This window comes from Sitophilus oryzae, unplaced genomic scaffold (genome assembly GCF_002938485.1).
Source record: "Sitophilus oryzae breed Bouriz unplaced genomic scaffold, Soryzae_2.0 scaffold_1058_pilon_pilon, whole genome shotgun sequence".
Lineage (NCBI taxonomy): Eukaryota > Metazoa > Arthropoda > Insecta > Coleoptera > Curculionidae > Sitophilus > Sitophilus oryzae.
Genome location: NW_022145680.1, coordinates 1,289,418 through 1,311,467, shown reverse-complemented (window position 1 = coordinate 1,311,467; position 22,050 = coordinate 1,289,418). Strand labels below are relative to the sequence as shown.

Below are 22,050 nucleotides of genomic sequence, written 5' to 3'. Positions count from 1 at the left end.
GGGATTACGATTACTGCCGGCGCAAAAGTAACGAATTAGCTTAGTAACGAGTTCTAAATTCAAAGAGTAAGCGTTACTTTGAGTCCTCGTAAAGTAACTGTTACTTTATAACGATTACTTTTCGTATAATATTTACATCACTAATCATCACTTTTAATTTTTACATCACTAGTATGGTATAGTATTGAGTATCGAGAATTTATTGTTTATTTGGTTTTTATTTTTTTTTTCTTCTCTTTTCAGAAAGAAATCCTGTACCGTGGCAAGGTCTAAACATTTTAGAATAAATTCCAATAGTAAAAAAAGAAATATTTTAAATATCAATAGAAAATCCGTAAAACCAAATACGCTTGAGTTATCAATAGGGACTTGGAAAGGCAAGTAAACTGTGAGTGTGAGATATCCCGGCAGTTTGTTTCAAACTCTAAATTTCTTATTGGTAATTTAATCAATAAATCATTAAGTCGGGTCTTAGACTTTTCTTTCTTAATCACTTAAAACATATCTGGGTTGTTAATGAAGACTTGGTAAAATAAGTAAGTTGTGAGTGTGATATATCCCGGCAGGTTGCTTCGAACTCCAGGTTCTTCATTGATTGCTCAGATAAACTATCATTAGTTCAGTTCTTTTTCCGAAAACAATCCGCAGTAAACCGTTCTGTCAGTTCTCTTAATAATTAAGCGGTATACCTCTAGTGAAGATTAGGAAACGTGGGGAAGTTGTGAATGTGATATATCCCGGCAGGTTTCTTACACACCGATCCCTTCACTATAGATACACTTGCTGAACTCTTATAATTTTCCGCAGTTCATTTTAGACCTAATTTCGTGTTAGTATACTTCTTTTCGTTGTCATATTTAGACCTTAGCCCCGCCGTACTTTTTAATTTAAATAAATAACTTTTAGAGTATTTTCTTTTTATCCCCGACATACTTTTAACTTAAATAAATAATTTTTATAGTCTTTTCTTATTAGTACTTTGAATTTAAATAAATAATTATTAGAATATTTTCTTATTAGCTCCACCGTACTTTTAATTTAATTAGACCACTATTAAAACATTTTCTTATTTGCACACCCGTATTTATTTTAATATTTTGATTAAAACATTTAATAGAATATTTTAAATTCTTTTCACTAACACTCTCAAGTAAATTTTGTTTTCTTTTCCCTTTCTGAATTTATGACAAATTCTAACATTAATTATTTTTTTTTTATTTAAGAATATATTATTTTTTTAACTTGGGAGTGCCGTCCTTCCCCTAACAGTCCGTAGTTTTTATTAATATTCTTTTCTGTGTAGATTTGCTCCAACCCGGTGACGAGACTCTACGCATCGGAGCCAATTTAAGCGCTGGGTGTCGCAACTAGCCACCTACACATCGCCGTGCCTTCCGCCTTTCCGAAGAAGGAAGACATTTTTATTGCATTTAAAATAAAGCTTTGACTTGTAAATAGTTTTGGAAAACACGACCCACTCTTTATTTTATAACTGTTGATAATCGTTTAATTTATTTTCCCCACCTCTGAGCTAAAAGAACTGTAACACTGCCATACTTCTCCACTATTTAAAAGCTACCCGAACCGGCACTAGTGGGCCTCTAACCACTTATTAACTAGAGGTGGCGCCCGAGATCTTATAAGTAACACTACAAGAAACTTAAGCGTCAGTAACGCAGCTCAGAAAGTAGCTTCGTTGCAAATTTGGCTTGGTAGTAACTTCGTTACAAAGTTGGATTAAGCTACTGATATGCATACACAATATTAAATTTATTGATTGAAGATTTGCCTAGAATATTCTAAGTAGCGTTTTTGATTTCTGCAATAATTGAAAAAAGCACGAATATTGGATTACAATTTTTCTACAAAGAAATTCCATGATAAATGACATAAAATCAGCTAAATTTAATGAAATATGTTAATCATTGATTAGAGCATCGCCAACTAGACTATACATAACTTATCGGATTATGACACAGTTCATTTTTGGACTTCCTGGCAATTCGTATTATCGAGAAAATATTTTAATACAGAGTGGACAGGCTTGTGCCATCGAAGTGCAGCTTGAGCTAAACCAAATAAAACAGTTTATTTATTCTCTGCATCGCCTGGTAAGGTCTTCACATTTTTTTTTGTAAAAATATACTTCTCAAATACATATCTGTGAATATTATGTACGAACGTCTTAACCAATCATTTTTTACTACTTTCAAATCACAGCACCGTTTTTTTTTAATTTTCCTAATTTCTTGAGTGACTTGATCAGATCAATTATATTACCCATCTTTGGTGTTTATCCGTATTGAAATGTCATATTCTTATAAAAAAAAAACTGTTCTCCTAACTAAGTTCTTGTTCCTTAGAACTTATAACTGAGAAAAATCAAAGGTTTTCCTTGATTTAAGTAAAAACAATCTTCGGATTGTCACGAGGTTTCTAACAGGACACTGTCTCCTCAACGAACACCTCAGTAGGCTGAAACTGAGAAACAACGGCGAATGCAGATTTTGTGGGGAAAATGGGGAAACACCAGAACACCTTATCACTGAGTGCGCCGAGACGACGACCATTCGTGCCATGAACCTTGGTACGTCTGATGTCGAGGATGGAGTCGTCTCAGATACTGGCTTTTCTTAAAGCCCTGAGACTGTATGATGAGTTATAACTCGTTATAACTCAAGAAAGGGGAACACACAATAGATCTATAAGGTCGCGGTGATTAACTCCCCTCCTAAACATTCTACATTCTACAACTAAGTTCTTCTTCTTCTTCCGGACCCATATGCAATCTTGCACGTTGGGGATCAGTTGTACACTCTCTTCAATTGATTGTAAGGGTATTGCCTTCTGCTTGACGGAATTTGGTTACCGCTCCAATCCCTGATGTTCCGGAGCCATGAGTGCTGTTTTTTTCCTGGCCTTCTTCGACTCTCAATTTTGCTCTGCAGGCCCAGTTTCGGAATGGCGATGGCGTAACGAGTTCCTCTCAAAATGTGCCCCAAATATGACATTTTCCGCGTCTTTATCGTATTAACAATCGTTCCCTAGCACTGATATTTGTCGATTTTAAAAAAGCGTTCGATACGGTAGAATTACCGGCCATCCTAACAGCGCTACAAGAATGTAGAATCGACCATCGATATTGTAACATAATAAAAAACATATATGACAATGCTACAACAACTGTAAATCTACATTCCACAACTAACCAGATAAAAATAAAAAGGGGAGTTAGGCAGGGCGATACCATGTCGCCAAAATTGTTTATTACTGTTCTTGAGCATGCATTCAAAATGCTGGCTTGGCAACAAAAAGGAATAGTTATCGATGGAGGGATACTCAACCATCTACGCTTTGCGGATGATATCGTTATAGTGTCAGATAGTCTGGGAGAGATCAAAGACATGCTTCAAGAACTTAACGATGCATTACACGAGATTGGACTAACAATAAATTTTAACAAGACTAAGATAATGTCTAATATGGTGCCCAGCGAACACATACAAATTCACAAAAACAGAATAGAATTAGTCCACAAATATGTATACTTGGGCCATGAGATCAAAATAAGCAGAGATAATCAAACCTGTGAACTGGCTAGACGAATTACCTTGGGATGGGCGGCTTACGGAAAAATGAGGGACATCTTTAGAGCAAATATCCCAATACACCTGAAAAGAAAGGCATATAACCAATGTATCCTCCCGGTTTTGACCTATGGCGCCGAGACACTCACTCTAACAAAATCAACCGCAGAAAAATTGAGAGTGACATAAAGGCGGATGGGGAGATCTATGATTGGCCTGACTTTGAGAGATCGAGTAAGAAATGCAGAGATACGCCGACGTACGCGAGTGGATGACATTATCCAGCGAATCACAAAACAAAAGTGGAGATGGGCTGGGCACATTGCTAGAATGGCAGACGGGAGATGAACCAAAAGACTTATAGAGTGGAGACCAAGAGCCGACAAGCGTAGCCAAGGCAGACCTCCCACCCGATGGACCGACGACCTGAAACGAATAACAACTAACTGGATTGTAACAGCTAAAAACCGCGAGAACTGGAGACGTTTGGAGGAGGCCTATGTTCAACTATGGACGTGAAAGGGGGCTGCGTGATGATGATGATGATGATAGCGTATTAAGCAGTTGCCTTTCGACACCAGCTTTCCGCAGGACTTTCGACATTTTCGTTTGAAATGTGATCGATATACGAAATCTTTAGTAAATATTTAGTTTTAAAAACTTTGATACCCTTGAAGAAATGAAGCCTTAAAATGTTTACTGCAATTTCATAAAATTGAAAATATTTCAAAAACGGTAAGGTTTAAGTATGATAAACCTTAATCAAATTCATCTTTATTTTAATCGTAGAATCTAAAAAAAGAATAATATACAGGGTGTTCTATTTAAAAAAATACAACTATAATATTTTTTACTTATTTGGGACACTCTGTATCTTGTAAAAATATTTTTAAATTGTAACTCTAATAGTCCTTCAATGAACCCAAAACTTACAATTTGTAAAAATCTAATCGTTTAGCTACAATACTCCGTGTCGTATGTGGTGAACAACCATGTATATTTGAAATACTTTTTTATTTTCATCTTGTATTTAGTTACTTTTTGTGTATCCTCGCATTTTATAAATACATAGTGTGTTAAATTACATTTTCTAATTATATGATATTAACTTGCATAAATGATTTACGATCACCCCCTAAACGAGGTCAATAGCTAGTGATTTGGTAGCAAAAAAGTGAAGAAAAAAAAGCATAAAGTCAAAAATTATATTCTCACCTTGTAGAGACGAAAAATAAATAACTTTTATGATTAATGGAAATTTTGATAAATGAACAAAACTACTTAGCTCATTCGAAAAACGTTTTCTATAAATCCCTAATGACACATAATTGGTCAGTGTAAAAGTAAACATTTTTTACACTGTAAACTCTAATAAAACTACTAGTAAATAGATATTTAATAGATTAGAGAGATTATTTTTAAAACAAATATAAAACAAGTCAATTTTAGTACGTGGTGTTTCTATAGAGTTCTTATCCCTAAAAAATCTACGTTTCGTGACGACAGCTCCACTAGAGGAAGCTTTAAAACGTGATCAGAATACCAATGACGCTTGTTGAAAATTGAGACTGTACTCGTGTGGTAGATTTCTTTTAAATTTTATTATTCTTTTTAAATTCTACCTATGAATTAATTTCTTTACTTATTTAATTCATTCTATTAAAAGATAAATAAATGGTGATGTTCATATTTTATATACTAGTCAAGATAATTAATTATAGTTTACTAAAATTTGAATATGCGTATTTCTAAATACGACTTCTACCGTTGATCTTAATGTGCAAAAAGTTTGGACAGACAGACGCTTAGAATTAACTACCTTAAGGATACAAATATTAATTACAAATATTAACTACCTTAAGGATACAAATAATTAAAAATATATAATTAACTACCTTTAGGAATAAAATATTTAGCTCTATCACTCACAGGCAACAAGCGCTGACCTGTTTTGTCTGTGTGCGGGTGTGTTTTAAAGCGCATTTAATTATTGGCTCAATCAGGCAATCTGCTTTCTTTGTGAGCGTACCCTAATGCAATACCACTGCATTAGGTTCTTTGTTTATTGTATTCTATATTTATTAATATTTGTACTATAATTATATACATTTTTATGATATATAGATCTGCTATAGGTGACTTGATAGTATATTATTATATTGGTGTATTTATACACTTACGTTTTGATTTTTAAGTATATTTATTGTACAATTATTTTTGTATGATGTTGCTTACGAGAAACTTCTATATATGATATTGTTCTTATGGTGCGTTTAGACTTGAGCATGCAAGCACTGATCCTTTGCGAATGCTCAAGTGTGTTTACACTTGACTTGGTGGTGCGCGCACGCTCACTCGGAATCTACCTGTGCGCGAGCAGCCGCGAACGTGAGCCGTCTGGTGTCGGTTTTTGGTCCGTGCTCAAAGGGATTTTATATGTGCGCGAACGTTCAGTTTGCACCGGCAATTTGTTTTTTCTGCTTTCGTGCATGCGTGTGTGATTTTTTTTACTTCTTTATTAAAATTATGGAGTGGATCAATGAATCTTCGTTATTATTAATTGAAGAATATGGAAAGTTGCCTATATATGGAATGTTAAACATTGTTCGTATTATTAAAAAACCAAAAAAAAAATAACGCATGGCAAGACCTTGTAAATAAAATTAATATTGAATATATCGATGTTAATGAAATTGCTATTCTAAAATTTGTATCTTTTGTTCGTAATTTTTGGTGTTATTAAATTTTGTAACTATTCAAAGTCGGGCCTGGTCATTCTTGTAAAGTTTTTTAGCTAATCATAGCCCTCCTCAGACACTAAATTGTTGCAGTAAATTACCACCAGCGACGATGTTTTCGATTTTTCTTCTTTTTAATAATTAAGATGCGCTTAACAATGACTGCAGCCCCGACTATTTCTTGGTCGTCCATTATTTTCGCTTTTCGCCAACACAACTCTGCTGTGCGCGCATAAGTGGATCACTTCATTCGTCGAAAAATAAGTTTTTAATTTGAACGGAGCCGAGAGCGCTCAGCTCATGCGTGGTCAAGTCTAAACGCACTGACGACCAGGCTCTGCGACCACGGATGTATTGCGTACATACAGTAGTGGAAAAATGTAGAGCAACTTTTTCTTATGCTGTTGTTTATACTGATAATAGATTTGCATGGTGGAAAAAAGTAGAGCAACTATTCAGATAGTTAGATATATTTCATTTGCATTTTATTTTTGCTTCATTTTACTAGTGAATGCTTGCTTGTAAAAATGTCTAGAGGAAAGCATTTATCCGCTGAAATCAAAGAAAAAATCATAAATTGTTATAGAAATGGTCGGAAACAACATGATTTGGCAAAAACATTTAATTTAAACAAATCCATTATTTCTCGAATTATTAAACAATATCGTGCATCGGGAGATTTTTCAGTTAAAAAGAAGTGTGGAAGACTAGAAATAACTAGACAGAAAAACTAGTCACTATCAAGACAAACAAATTGTGAAAATTGCCAAGAACGAACCTTTTATTGGATCCAGTCAAATATCTCATCGTATTTCTGAGCAGCTTGGAGTTGCGGTTAACTTCTAGGACTGTGAGAGGTAGGTTACTAGAAGCTAATCTATTTGGCAGAAGACCAGCCAAAAAACCTCTCCTATCGAAAAAAAATAGACGTGCCCGCCTCAATTTTGCACGAACACATCTACACTAGGGAGTGCAAGACCACTTAATATCATGTATCATGATAAATGTCATCTGGAGTGATGAATCGAAGTTTTGTTTATTCAAAAGTGATGGTATCCTATGGCCTATGTGAGTGAGAGATGGCCTATGTGAGACATCCTAAAAATGAACGACTCAACCCCAACCTCCATGTTTTACCGTAGGGCATGTATACCCTACGGTAAAACATGGAGGTGGGTCAGTGATGGTCTGGGGCTGTTTTTCGGGGTATGGAATGGGGCCAATATACAAAATAGAAGGCCACATGGATAGATTCCAATATAAGAGATAAATTTTGGAAACCCAAATGGTCCCTATGCTGACGAAGTTATGCCTCTAAGGCATATTTACCAACAGGATAATCATCCGAAGCACACCTCCAGGTACGTCAAGCAATGGTTCAGAAGAGAAAACATTAGTGTTTTGGCATGGCCATCCCAATCCCCTGATCTCAACCCAATTGAGAATCTCTGTGAAATCTTGGATCGGAAAATCAGAGGAAAACCCTATTCCAATAATGAGCGATTGTTTAATGCCTAATTACTATATAATCCAAAAAACATATTATCAATATGGTAGCAAGCAAAGAAATTAACTATCTTTTATCTTGAATATATTTGTCTATAATTTGCCAGAATATTAATACTATTTAAAAATTTATACTGCACCCCAAACTTAAATTTTATTATTTTTTCAAAAGTTGCTCTACATTTTTCCACTACTGTATGTGCGTCCAGCTGAACGACTAGTTTCAGTGCAGTTGCAAAATAAATGTCGAACAAGTTGCAAGTATTGTGTATCTGCTGCGACGAAGAAAAATTAAAAAGAAAAGATTTTGGGTGCACCCTTTGATACAAACACGTAGTAAAAATGGAATGTTGAAAATATTTTTATCAAGATTTGCGGAAATACAACGAAAAATGTACAAACTATACACAGATCTTTATTGAATCCTTTGATGAGATCTTACAGTCATTATGCAAGTCCCTTAAAGGCCCAGATACTCAATCGAGGAAACCAATTTCTCTAGAAGAAGTCTCCGCTGCGACCAAGTTGCGACAGCTTACGACCAAGCTGTAGTGCGACCAGACGGTAGTGCGCGTTGTATCATTTGATTTAATGGTAAATGGTATTACTGGTCGCAGCGACCTGGCTGGTGGCTGGTCTGAAGATGCATTAAGCAACTACACTTTAAGCAGAGGCAGAAAAGAATGTTTTTGAATATTTTTTATTAGTATTGTAGGTGCAAATTTAAGATTGGTGATTCAAAGCATGTAGTTGTGTATGTTTATAAGCCTCCAATTGGTGAGTTCGAAACATTTAGAAAGAAATTTGAACTCTGTATAATGTTTTCCAAAAAAACTGTAATTTATTTTTTATGGGTAATTTTAATATAGATTCACTAAAAAATAGTAAACAATGGTTCATTTTAAAATCTACGAGTGAATCATAATATAATTAATCTAAGTATACTATTACTGAACCAACTAGACTAACATCTCACAGTTCCACTTGTGTAGATAATATATTTACTTACGATTTAAATAATTCTAACTCATCTGTAATACATTCTCTAATTTCTTACCATACAACTCAAAAAATTGAACTACAGTGGGCTGAAAAGTTCGTAGGCTGGCATATAAATGACGCTACTAGAATTAAATCCATATGATTTTTAGTAAGCCCTAACCTTCAAAATATATGTGTATAAACTTCACAGCTGACGGTCAATACTGTTGAAGCTAAGGCTTGGCTTGATAAATATTATTCGGACTCTGCACCAGGAAAATCAAGTGGTTTTCTAAGTATAAAAGAGGCGAAATGAGCACCGAGGACGATACATGGGGTGGGCGCCCAATAGAAGCTATTACCGACGAAAACATCAAAAGTCCACAAAATAATTTTGGATGACAGTAAACTTGATAAAGATAGCTGAGACTCTAAAGATATCAAAGGAACGTGTTGAACATATCGTGAATGAATATTTGGACATGCGAAAGCTATGTGTAAAGTGGGTGCCGCGCGTGCTCACAATCAAAAATTAGAAGCAATGTTTATCGTTATTCAATCGTAATAAGGATGAGGTTTTCCGTTATATTACAATGGATAAAACATGGCTCCATCATTATACTCCAGAGTCCAATCGACAGTCATCCGAGTGGACTGCGCGTAATGATCCAACTCCACAGCGTGAAAAGACGTAACACTCGGCAAGGGTATGGCTGGGATACACATGGTATAATATTCATTGACTACCTCAAAAAGGTAGGACCATCAACAGCGAGTATTACATAGCATTGTTAGAGCGTTTAAAGGATGAAATCGCGAAAAAACGTCCCCTTTTGAAAAAGAAGAAAGTGCTCATTCATCAAGACAATGCACCTTGTCACAAATCGATGATAACAATGGCAAAATTGCATGAATTACGCTTCGAATTGCTTCCCCATCCATCGAGTTCTCCGGATTTGGCCACCAGTGACTTTTTCCTGATCGCGGACTTCAAGAGAATGCTCGCTGGAAAGAAGTTTAGCCCTGATGAAGGAGTAATCGCCGAAACTGAGGCCTATTGTGAGGCTAAAGACAAATCGTACTATAAAAATGGTATTGAAAAATTGTATGACCGATATAATCGTTGCATTTCCATCAAAGACAACTATATTGAATAATAAAATCGAAAAAAAATAATCTAAATATCTTTAACAAATATTGAAATGGGGGATGGAATGGGAAATGTCATCGATCGTCATTTCCTAGCCAACTGCCGTTTTTTTTTTCGATCATACGGTATGATATGATCATTCGGTATTTGCATCATATTTTATTAAAATTAAGTAAGGATTTGAAAAGACGTCAGTAGTAATATTGTACTTGTGTAAAAAGCTTATGAAAAAATGTGGGATTTGTAACAATAATGACAAATGAAAAGCAAATATAAGTGGATAAGACGGATATTGCTGCAGTAGTATTTTTAGTGTATTTGTAGTGAAATTTATATAGGAAAAGGCGACTTTTACTGCAGTTTGAGATTATGTTTATGTAGATTTGTCCATCCACTCTTAATATATGTCATTAGGCCATTTTTTTAAAAATCGATAAGGCGGGTTTTGCAACTTGACGCCTCAACTGTTGACTTTAATATACTCTGAATTCGAGAAAAAATTCCATTGGTAAATAAAACAAAAGTAAACAAAAAATATAGAAAGTAACGTAATATAATTTATAATATAATATAATTATATATTGACAATATTATAATATAATTAATAATTGTATCCATTTCAGATGAGGCAAAAAAGAAGTTTGGAGACAAATGTGGGTCAACAGACGAATGCGGGTTCGAGGGGTCGGTGTGCGATGACTTGCAAGGGAAATGCCTGTGCCGACCGGAAGTTCCGGTCACAAATCATCTTGACAAATGTGGAATAGGTAAGTTTTAATTCTAAACATAGTTTGTATTATGACAATGGAAACTTTTACCTTCGTTGTATTGTTTAATATAAAGTAAATTAGTATTACAAGAATTGACGAAAAAAGAACCGTCGTTATATTGTTTTACATATTTATTAACATGAATGCCGCCAAATAACGAGGTAAATTTTTCATGTACGACGGTTCTTCGGCCTAACTTTTAAGAAGCAGAAATACCACCCTTATTTTATACCAATTTTAATGTGTGCTATTGTTTTTCCCAATCTAAGTTCCGCTATTAGATACTGATACATTTTATTGCATACGAAAATAAACATTTTTGACACGTTAGATTACATTGTAAAAGTAAAAGTGTGGTATTGACACGTTAGATTACATTGTAAAAGTAAAAGTGTGGTGTATTGTGGTGATTTAGTGTTTTATTTTGCTGTGTAACACCAAAGGTTTCAACCCCCAACTGTAATCACGTTAGATGCAAAATAAGCAAGCAACGAACACTATAATTCAACGAATCACCTAAAAATTGATTTGGCGGTCGGAGGACTTTAAATTAGGGTAATGTCTAGCAATCAAAGGACTCTATAAGCGTGTTTTTATTGCTTTGATTTCACTCTCTTGTTATTTTTTCATTTTTCTCTGTTTCATTAATGCGCATTTTATTTTCTCTGTTTCATTAATGCGCTTTGAATATTTTGAGATTAAAATTGAATGTTTTACAATTTCTTACAATTATCAATCATAAATGACAGCTTAATTCAAGTCAAAAATTGAAAATGTAAAAATATTAGGTTATGTTACTAGCTCGGCGGTTAATAATAATATAAATAATTGGCTAATGGTAGCTGCAACGACGTCCTGTAATCCTGCTGAAAAACTCTCCGCTTGTTTTGCTTAGGTTAGGTTAGGTAGAGGGGCAAACCGCTGGTGGTATTTATTGTACAAACACTTAGTAATACTGGTATTTTTTGGCACTAATTTGGTATTTTTGGTACTAATTTGGTATTTTTGGTTCTAATTTGGTATTATTCGGTAATAAACTCTGGTATTATTTGGTGATAAACTGGTTTTATTTGGTATTAAACTGGTGTTAAACAGGTATTTTGTTGGACATCTGGCAACGCTGGATTAGACGCATGTGGCCACGATGGCCGGGAAACTGATTGCATCATTTCTAGCCCATTTGCTTCTAAAGCTAATACTGAAAAATATCTATATTTCTAGCCCCAAGTACGTCTAAAGCTGATACTGAAAAATATATCTGGAATCTAAAGGTGGGCTTTGACAAAATCGTTTAGTTCTGGAAGTCTTTCAGAAGATATCACTCTACATGTTTTGGAAACTGATTATACCCAAGAAAATAATATAGTTTCTAAAATACGAAAGCAATGGTTAAAGTAAAAAATTGGTGATGAACTCTGGAGCACTCTAAACTGCAATAGTCTGTTTAATAACATTATTTTTAGCACATCAATTTTACTTCCAAATTCTACTGCAAACTTCGAGGCAAACTCGATTTCGGGATCGACTTTAATATGCAAAATAACCTGCTTTTGTAAAAAGCAAGTAATTTTACAAATAAAATATCATCCTTTTACAAAAACCACAAAAACAAGAGTTACAAAGGTACGCTGGGTAAGCTCAAATTTTCAAACACACTTGATAAAGCATTTTGATATAACAAATAAATTATTTATACCAAAAATTAGTAATAATCACAGTGTTAAATCCGAGGTTAAATCAGAGGTAAGCAATAATTCTTCAAATACCTCTGAGGCACAACCAAAAATAACTTCTTAAAAGAGCCTGCTACGGAAAATACCGAGGAAATTACAGAGGCATGCAAACCCTCATGTAGCAAAATTGTACCCCCTAATCTAATATCTGAAGCTCCCTGTAATCAAAGAAATCCTAATGTAAAAATACTAGACTGCGTAATTATCCCCCCAACTAAACGAGCCTCGGAATTACCCTTATCAGCCGCCACTTAAGCCATACCATCCACAAGCAATAATAATTATCTCCCCGATGTTACCCCTTTACTACCATTATCAGCTGCCGCTTCAACCTTACCGTCAACAAGCAACAATTCAATTTGGAAGTCTACAAAATACAGCCGCTCGCAAAGGAATAAAAGAAAAATTGAAAAGTTTCAGTTTAATCAACCTCTTATAACCAACTTTATTTCGATATTAGAGAAAATAAATTCTACTCTCAAGGAAAATGGAGAAATATCGAAAGCTCTTAAAAAAACGATGATGGTTTGTCTAAATGAACCCGAGAATGAACCTGATGAGAATAAGCCAGAATCGAGACCAATATCAATGCCAGCAAACAAATTTTTAAACAGTTGCTTAAGACAGACTTTGGTACTAATTTGGTATTTTTGGTTCTAATTTGGTATTTTTTGGAAATAATTTGGTATTTTTAGTACGTTTTTCCCAAAATTGGTATTTATTGTCCACCATTTTTGGCAGCGGTTTGCCCCTCGTGTTAGGTTGTTGGGGTTTGGGATCCTGTTTGATCCCTCACTCGGAGGCCTTGGGTCCATTGCGATACCCCTGTATTATTGTACCAAACTTTTCCCTCATTCTTTCTTTGCGTTAATGCACTTCCAGCTCTTCTCATCGCTTCTGCTGCTCTCTCTAGTCCTTCCAAAAAACATTGTCCTAAAATTTTAAGGCGTCGTTATTGTAGTGCCCGAGGTAGTGCCGGAAAGTGGTTTCTTTTTCCTACGGTTTTCCTACGGTTTTCTATGGTTTCTTCTTCCTCTCTGCATTTCTGCAGTAGGTAGTCGTCGTTGGAAAACTTCCATCTCACGAAGTTTACGTACTAGGTTCTTTTTGTACTCTAATAGTTGTTTAGTCTTTTTGCTATCTACCACTGGCCACAGTCTTCGAGCTGTAGCGCAGTCCTCACGGTGTCGCCACGTCTCGTGCTGCTTGGCCTCGATGGTAGTTCCTATAGCTTCCTTCAGTGTGTTGATCGTCACAAGTGGTGGGTCATCTGCCCTCTATATCTTGACGCAGCAAGGCCCGAATTCTCGAACTTCGACATTAAAACGTTATGCTTTCAAAGAGGTAAGCGAAAGTATTCGATTAGCGGAACGCCAAGCAGTCGATTTTTGTATTCTCGTTGTTGATGCCGTGTGAATCGTTTTCTATATACGCGTTGAGCACATATTGGCAGCATCGCAATTTCTCAGGTATCAAATAGTCAAATGTGGATAAAACGATGAAAAATGTCAATGTTACGTGAATTTCATAACCTTTTGTTGAGTTATATCAACCTATTCTTCTATGGATGTGTCATTATTCTTATTATACGAGGGAATTATTGAAGACAGTTCTCAGTATAACTGATGTTTTGCACAATATTTATAGCAGCCAAGTCGTAAATTATCAATTACTTATTGAGGGAATTATAGAAGAAGAAATAGTTATCACTAATAAAAATAGATTTCTGCCTGGAGGATGCTGGGGTAGGTGCCTATTGGTTCGGAATATTTAGTTTTCGGCCCAAATACTCTACGCCCTCTCCTACAGCGACCCTAACTAGACTGACGAATATTTCAATGCCGGAACAGTTAGCTAATTATTCAGTTAAATTATACCAAAAATAGAACAAGGTTCTAAAAGATAAAATTAATTTTCTTCATTAATTGTATTCATTAGCAAATCCACCCACCAGTATTCCAACGTCCATCCCGCTGTAGGTATCAATTTCCGATAATAATGTTCTACAGTTTTACTCCTACATAACCTATGATTTAATTGAACATGTTATCGATATCCAGATGGCAAATGGCTGCATTAGTTTTCCAACGGTCTGAGTTGCGGAAACCGTTTTTTTTTTAATTTATTGACCAGAAAGCTCCATTATCATATTGATTACAAAATAAATACGGATATGTACATAATGTCCGTACTTTTGAAAGAGATTGTTTTTGCAAACCTTTATAAAAATACCTTAATTTTTTTGTAATATATCATTTATATTGTCATAAGAATTTTTGAATTGTTAATATTGACCAAACTTTTCAGTCACAAATCTATGTTCAAATAATTTTACTGAATATATTTGTTTGTACTACTTTGTACCAAATTTATTTGTACCAGATTTGTGTGTTTGGAAACTTTTTACTTTTGTCCATTTTATTATTAATTTTTAAAAATGGTTTTGTAGTTATAATTTTTCAATTTACTATTTCGATTTAAAAATAATATTCGTAAATTTCAAAGAATTTCAAAGTGTTTAAAATTATCTATCTATCACGCCTCGTAATTTCGTTTACTAAAAATAGTTGCATCAAAGAATTATCGTTCAGTATAAATACAAAACAAATATTTACGCCAAATTTCTTATTTTAGTCAAGATATTCTTCTGGTTCTGTTAAAAATAACCAAAATCATCTTCAAAGAAATTTATTATTTGATTAAGGATGTGTAATGCAGGGACTAACTGGAATGATGATTGGGCATACCGGATTAGGGTCATTAGGATTTCTTGCAGGTTAAAATAGTTTTGTTTTGTTGTTTTGACTAAATTAGTCATTATGTCATACATGCCATATTTTGTTATTGGGTCATTCTCAGCAAGCGTTATATTTTTATTTTATCAAAGTATTAGGAAAATTAAACATTCTAACTGAACTTATTAATTATTACTTGTAAATAGTAATATTATTCGTTACATATAAGAATAAATGAATGATCCTGAAGAAAACAGTTGCATTTGTTATGTTTGTTTCTATTTTTCTCAATTTTTTTCAAACGCAAATTATTAATAGATGAGATGCATTACTGAGATGGCACTTATTTTTTTGTATGTGTGTTGAACTAGTTTTGTTTATTAGTCATTGTCTACTTAAGTTTTGCAGAAATATAAAAAAAATGATGGTAAACATATTAATTATAATTAGTTAATGTAGATTTTTATTAGTTAGAAATGAATGTGTTGAAAGCATGGACGCTTTGCACTGTGAGTAATGTGTGAGTGTGTGAGTGCTGTTAGTAATGTAATAATTTAGTAGTGTTTTAGTAATATTTAGGTGTTGAAAGCATGGACGCTTTGCACCGTTGTAGAGTGTTGAAAGCATCGACGCTTTGCACTGTTGTAGTATTTGAAGAAGTGTCTAGTCCTAGCTGTCAACTATTAAGCTTGACCAATCAGGTTGGTTAGCGTGGTTATTTGGAGTGTGTTAATTCATTTGTGTTTGTCAAAAACTCTAACGTGATTGGTCGGCCTTAACAGTTGCCTGCTAGGGCTAGACACAAGTGTATTTGAATGTTGAAAGCGTGGACGCTTTGCACTGTTGTAGTATTTGAGTGTTGAAAGCATGGACGCTTTGCACTGTTGTAGAGTGTTGAAAGCATGGACGCTTTGCACTGTTGTAGAGTGTTGAAAGCATCGACGCTTTGCACTGTTGTAGAGTGTTGAAAGCATAGACGCTTTGCACTGTTGTAGTATTTGAGTGTTGAAAGCATGGACGCTTTGCACTGTTTGTAATATCTGAGTGTTGAAAGAATCGACGCTTTGCACTGTTGTAATGTTTAAATGTTGAAGTCATGGATGCTTTGCACTGTTAGTAATATGTAAATATTGAAAGTATGGTAACATATAACATATAGGTTGAAAGCATGGACCAACCAATTCGCCGATTCTTGAGAGACACAATCTATGAGGATCATGCCCACCCGAAAGTATATCATTTTCTCAATTTTTTTCAAACGCAAATTATTAATAGACGAGATGCATTACTGAGATGGCACTTATTTTTTTGTATGTGTGTTGAACTAGTTTTGTTTATTAGTCATTGTCTACTTAAGTTTTGCAGAAATATAAAAAAAATGATGGTAAACATATTAATTATAATTAGTTAATGTAGATTTTTATTAGTTAGAAATGAATGTGTTGAAAGCATGGACGCTTTGCACTGTGAGTAATGTGTGAGTGTGCGAGTGCTGTTAGTAATGTAATAATTTAGTAGTGTTTTAGTAATATTTAGGTGTTGAAAGCATGGACGCTTTGCACTGTTGTAGAGTGTTGAAAGCATCGACGCTTTGCACTGTTGTAGTATTTGAAGAAGTGTCTAGTCCTAGCAGTCAACTATTAAGCTTGACCAATCAGGTTGGTTAGCGTGGTTATTTGGAGTGTGTTAATTCATTTGTGTTTGTCAAAAACTCTAACGTGAGTGGTCGGCCTTAACAGTTGCCTGCTAGGGCTAGACACAAGTGTATTTGAATGTTGAAAGCGTGGACGCTTTGCACTGTTGTAGTATTTGAGTGTTGAAAGCATGGACGCTTTGCACTGTTGTAGAGTGTTGAAAGCATCGACGCTTTGCACTGTTGTAGTATTTGAGTGTTGAAAGCATGGACGCTTTGCACTGTTGTAGAGTGTTGAAAGCATGGACGCTTTGCACTGTTGTAGAGTGTTGAAAGCATCGACGCTTTGCACTGTTGTAGTAATGGAGTGTTGAAAGCATGGACGCTTTGCACTGTTGTAGAGTGTTGAAAGCATAGACGCTTTGCACTGTTGTAGTATTTGAGTGTTGAAAGCATGGACGCTTTGCACTGTTGTTGAGTGTTAAAAGCATGGACGCTTTGCACTGTTGTAGAATGTTGACAGCATGGACGCTTTGCACTGTTGTAGTATTTGACTGTTGAAAGCAGGGACGCTTTGCACTGTTGCAGTATTTGAGTGTTGAAAGCATGGACGTTTTGCACTGTTGTAGAGTGTTGAAAGTATGGACGCTTTGCACTGTTGTCGTATTTGAGTGTAGAAAGCATGGACGCTTTGCACTGTTGTAGTATTTGAGTGTTGAAAGCATGGACGCATTGCACTGTTGTAGTGTTGAAAGCATGGACACTTTGCACTGTTGTCGTATTTCAGTGTTGAAAGCATGGACGCTTTGCACTGTTGTAGAGTGTTGAAAGCATGGACGCTTTGCACTGTTGTAGTATTTGAGTGTTGAAAGCATGGACGCTTTGCACTGTTTGTAATATCTGAGTGTTGAAAGAATCGACGCTTTGCACTGTTGTAATGTTTAAATGTTGAAGGCATGGATGCTTTGCACTGTTAGTAATATGTAAATATTGAAAGTATGGTAACATATAACATATAAGCATGTAACATATAAGATTGAAAAAAATATATTTCTGTGTTTGTAATGAATGAGTATTGAAAGTCTGGAAGGTTATGAGTTATGAGTAAATTGATAAGCTAATAGAGATTCCTATAAGAACAACTGACTACTCAGAATATCACCTTTGGTGGATAGCAATGAAGAATTCCTTCCTGATATTCAATAGCCGATTCCGAATAGAATGACTTCGAGAACGAAGTCCGTGTCAGAATTGGCCGTGTTAGAAATATGATTATATAAACAAAGAATTGATTTATTTTTGGGAAGATAAGCACGGACCGCTGTCGGTCGCGCCAGTGTGATGAGACACTTCAGCACGCTCGTTTCAATGCTGTCTGTGTTTATTAAAGTTTCCTGACGTATTATTTGTGATTTATAGTTGATTAAATATGCTGAATTGTAGTTTATCGGAAAGGTTCTGTGTTTTTATTATTTAATTGCTAAAAATATAATATAATTTCTGAAGAAGACCTAACAATGGTCGAAACGTACGTAAATAAAAATAACTTTTAATTATTGTGTTTTAAAGTGCTAGCCTAAAACAAAGAATGGATCCCAACTAAATATACAAAAGGTCAAAGAAAAAATTACATTTATAAATTTATAATATTTTATTATAATATTTATAATTTATTATATATAATTGTCTCGCTTAACAGAAATTGTTGCAAATTAAAAAAAGCTATTATATCTAACATTTTTTTCGAAATTTTTTAAACAAAGAAAATACTAAACTTTATAGTCGACTGACCCTGTAACTAAAATACCAGCAACTTCATTGCTCTATGCATAAATGCTATTTATAACATAATATTATGGTTAATAGACCTTTTGTTAATCTATGACATTTAAAAAAAATCATATTTCCAAACAAACAATTTCCTGTTATGATATATCGATCGATATCCGAACTCATTTTAACAGGCTATGAAATCTCAGAAGTTTTGCCATTTAAGCTCCAGAAAGTTCCTTAAGTTTTCTGTCAATAACGATATTATAGATCTTACTTAAAACTGTAATCTTACCAAAAAAGAAAACGTGATAAAACTTGTTGATGACGTTGATATACCGTAATTTTGGTTTATTTATTACAGATTTATACAATTAATTATTTTCTATATTTTTGAGGTATTTAAAAACGTAAATTACGGGGTTTTTCGTAAAATTGTATGAAAATATTAAGACCAAATTTATTTATTCGAAGCTACGATATAGGAATCCTTAGTTATACAGGGTGTCTCTTAAATAAGTGCAATGCAAGTATTTTAAGTGGTAACACCAGAAATACGCTCATGGTGTTTTTTGGCAAAAAAAAATTAAAAGAAAATTTTCTATTTTTCGTAACATTTTCCGGAAAATATTGAAAAACTTTTGAATGCCGCTTGTTGAGTTTCCGGAAATTTGTTTATAAGGCTTGGAGAGAATGCAATGTCGTTCCAACGTTATCCACTGTATGTTTATAAGTTCACATTTTTAAATTTCTCGGGTCATTTAATCGTACGAGTCAGATGCTGGCAATTGAATGAAAAAAAAAACAGGAAAAGAGTGGATGTGGTAGAAATGGATTTGTTGAGAAGAGCGTGTCAGATATCAAGAACAGAACATATTCAAAATGAAGATATAAGAGGAAAGACAGGGAACATAGTACTATAGAACATATAGACAACGTAGAAACAAGACAACTTGTCTCGTATGGACATGTGATGAGAGCTGGGGAAGACCGATGGCCAAAAAGAGCTATAGAATATGTCCCTAGAAATCGAAGAAGAACAGGACCAGTGATATCATGGGAAGAAGGAATTAGGAAAATATTGAGGGATAGGGCCATTAGAGATGACGAATGGCAAAACAGAGAAAAATGGCAATCGAAATGCGGGATGCGGCAGAGGCTGTAGGACGTTGTATGTATACCGGGTGCGCCTCAAAAGTAGTTCACCCTTATAACTTTTTTATTTTTTCAGATAGAAAAATCGAGATTTGGTATATTAATATAGGTATGACATAAATTAGGATTGATTTGACGTTTTCAGTTGTTTTCTGTCACTTCCTGTTTCACCGGAAATGACTACAACTTTTGATTTTTAAACGGTACCCTCAGTGTTTTGTTGCTTTATTCGATAGAAAATTACACTGTGAATAGAATGACTAATCTACTAATGACTGAATCGAATATGGTTTATTTGAAATTGAAACATGCGATTCATAACGACAATTTGACTCAAAATATCAAGTGGGTGGTACCAAATTATTCGTAAAAAATGCTTTTTCCAAGTATGCTAATGAGCCACACCCGTTCCATTTGAAAACATTGAGATATGATTAAAAATACGATTTGGGTATCTTTTAACCGGCCAGGATAAGACACGAATAGCATTAGACGATCAAATCTATTTTTCAAGACTCTTTATTAAAAATTAGTGTTTTTAACACAGCCATTGCCATTGATTGCCACACTCTAGATTGAAATTTAAAATTCAATTTTGTTGTAAGCAAAAATGTGAAAAGTTGACATATGATATGTCATTCTTTTCAGAATGTCTTCTCCTATCGAATAAAGTAAAAAAATACCGAAGCTGCCATTTAAAAATCAAAAGTTGTAGTCATTTTCGGTGAAATAGGAAGTGGTCAAAAAGAATTGAATACGTCAATCAATCCTAATTTATGTCATATACTAACATACCAAATCTCGCTTTTTTATCTGATAATGTAAGAGCGAATAAGAAAAATAAAATATTTTTTTTATTTATATAGCATAATATATGAATGGTGTTAACATCAATTTAATATTCAATCAACATAAATAAAAGAAGCCAAACTTACCTTGGATGCCTGATCTGCACAATACTTTTCACTCCTTGAAATATATATTACGTGTTTTGCAATCTATAAAAATAAAATATACTTGAGCATCACTGGAAAACGCACACAATCACATTACCATAATCGAGTATATAAAATAGTTAAATATGTTTGTTATTGTACCGTAGCTAAGGCCACAAGGCGTCTCACCTACATATAGGCATGGCCCAAAAGCGACATAGTCGTAGCTTAGGCCAGAAGGCGTCTGACCTACATATAGGCATGGCCCAAAAGCGACATAGTCGTAGCTTAGGCCAGAAGGCGTCTCACCTACATATAGGCATGGCCCAAAAGCGACATAGTCGTAGCTTAGGCCAGAAGGCGTCTCACCTACATATAGGCATGGCCCAAAAGCGACATAGTCGTAGCTTAGGCCAGAAGGCGTCTCACCTACATATAGGCATGGCCCAAAAGCGACATAGCTTAATGTTGTTCCGTATCGACAATAAATAGCACTAAAACACTCATTGATAAACATCTATCCTTTAACTAAATAATATTAAAATGCTCTTTGATAAATACTTGTCTACTATAAAACACACACACACAAAAGTAATACTAAAACACCCTTTACTATCTTCTACTAAAGTTCAGTGATAACTGTTAACTAAATAATATTAAAATACTCTCACACAAATTCCAGTAATACCCGTGAGTGAACAAAATACACTCACCTCTATAGTGCCGTGTTCCTTCTCTTCCGTTTGCACACAATTATAATCTGACGCATAGACTAATGTCACATACTAGATCTGACGTCCCTCAAAGTCAACATACACAACAATGCAAACGTAAATGCAAACCACATCGCTTAGGAAACCGCTATTTTATAGCTTTCATAGCGATGAGGTTAGTAAAATCAATTAAAGATTCAAACAAAATACTATTTATTAAAGTAACAATAAACAATTAACAAATTCAATATAAACTTTTTTTTTTTTTTTTCTTTAATAAAACACAAAATTCTTACAGTCGGCCATCCTGCTAGAAGCTCGCCCCGAGTTTGTTTAATCGGACAGAGAGCCTGATGGAATATCGGATAACACTACATCTCCATCTCCATCACTTCCACTAGCAGTTGAATCAGAAACCCCTCCAGGAGTTGTCCAAGGTCTCATTCTATCCACTGCAATCGTTCGTTCATAGTTAGCTTTACGTTTCGTTCGATAAGTGAACTCCATATCTTCTACCACGTATCTATCATGTGGCAATACGGATTTCACAACCATAGGTCCGCTGTAAGTAGGAAGAAGTTTACGGCTGGTATTGGCCGCTGTTTCGGCTTTTTCAATAAGTACCAAGTCGCCTACTTTGTATT

General features: G+C 34.6%; 1 protein-coding gene across 1 annotated transcript in view; it reads left to right on the top strand.

Annotated features, from left to right (window-relative positions):
* Positions 1-22,050, top strand: part of LOC115876007 — a 155,309-nt gene that overhangs the window by 66,132 nt on the left and 67,127 nt on the right. Inside the window, exon 2 of the mRNA XM_030891670.1 lies at positions 10,586-10,729. Coding sequence (XP_030747530.1) covers positions 10,586-10,729 — 144 coding nt within the window. The remainder of the gene's footprint in view (positions 1-10,585; positions 10,730-22,050) is intronic.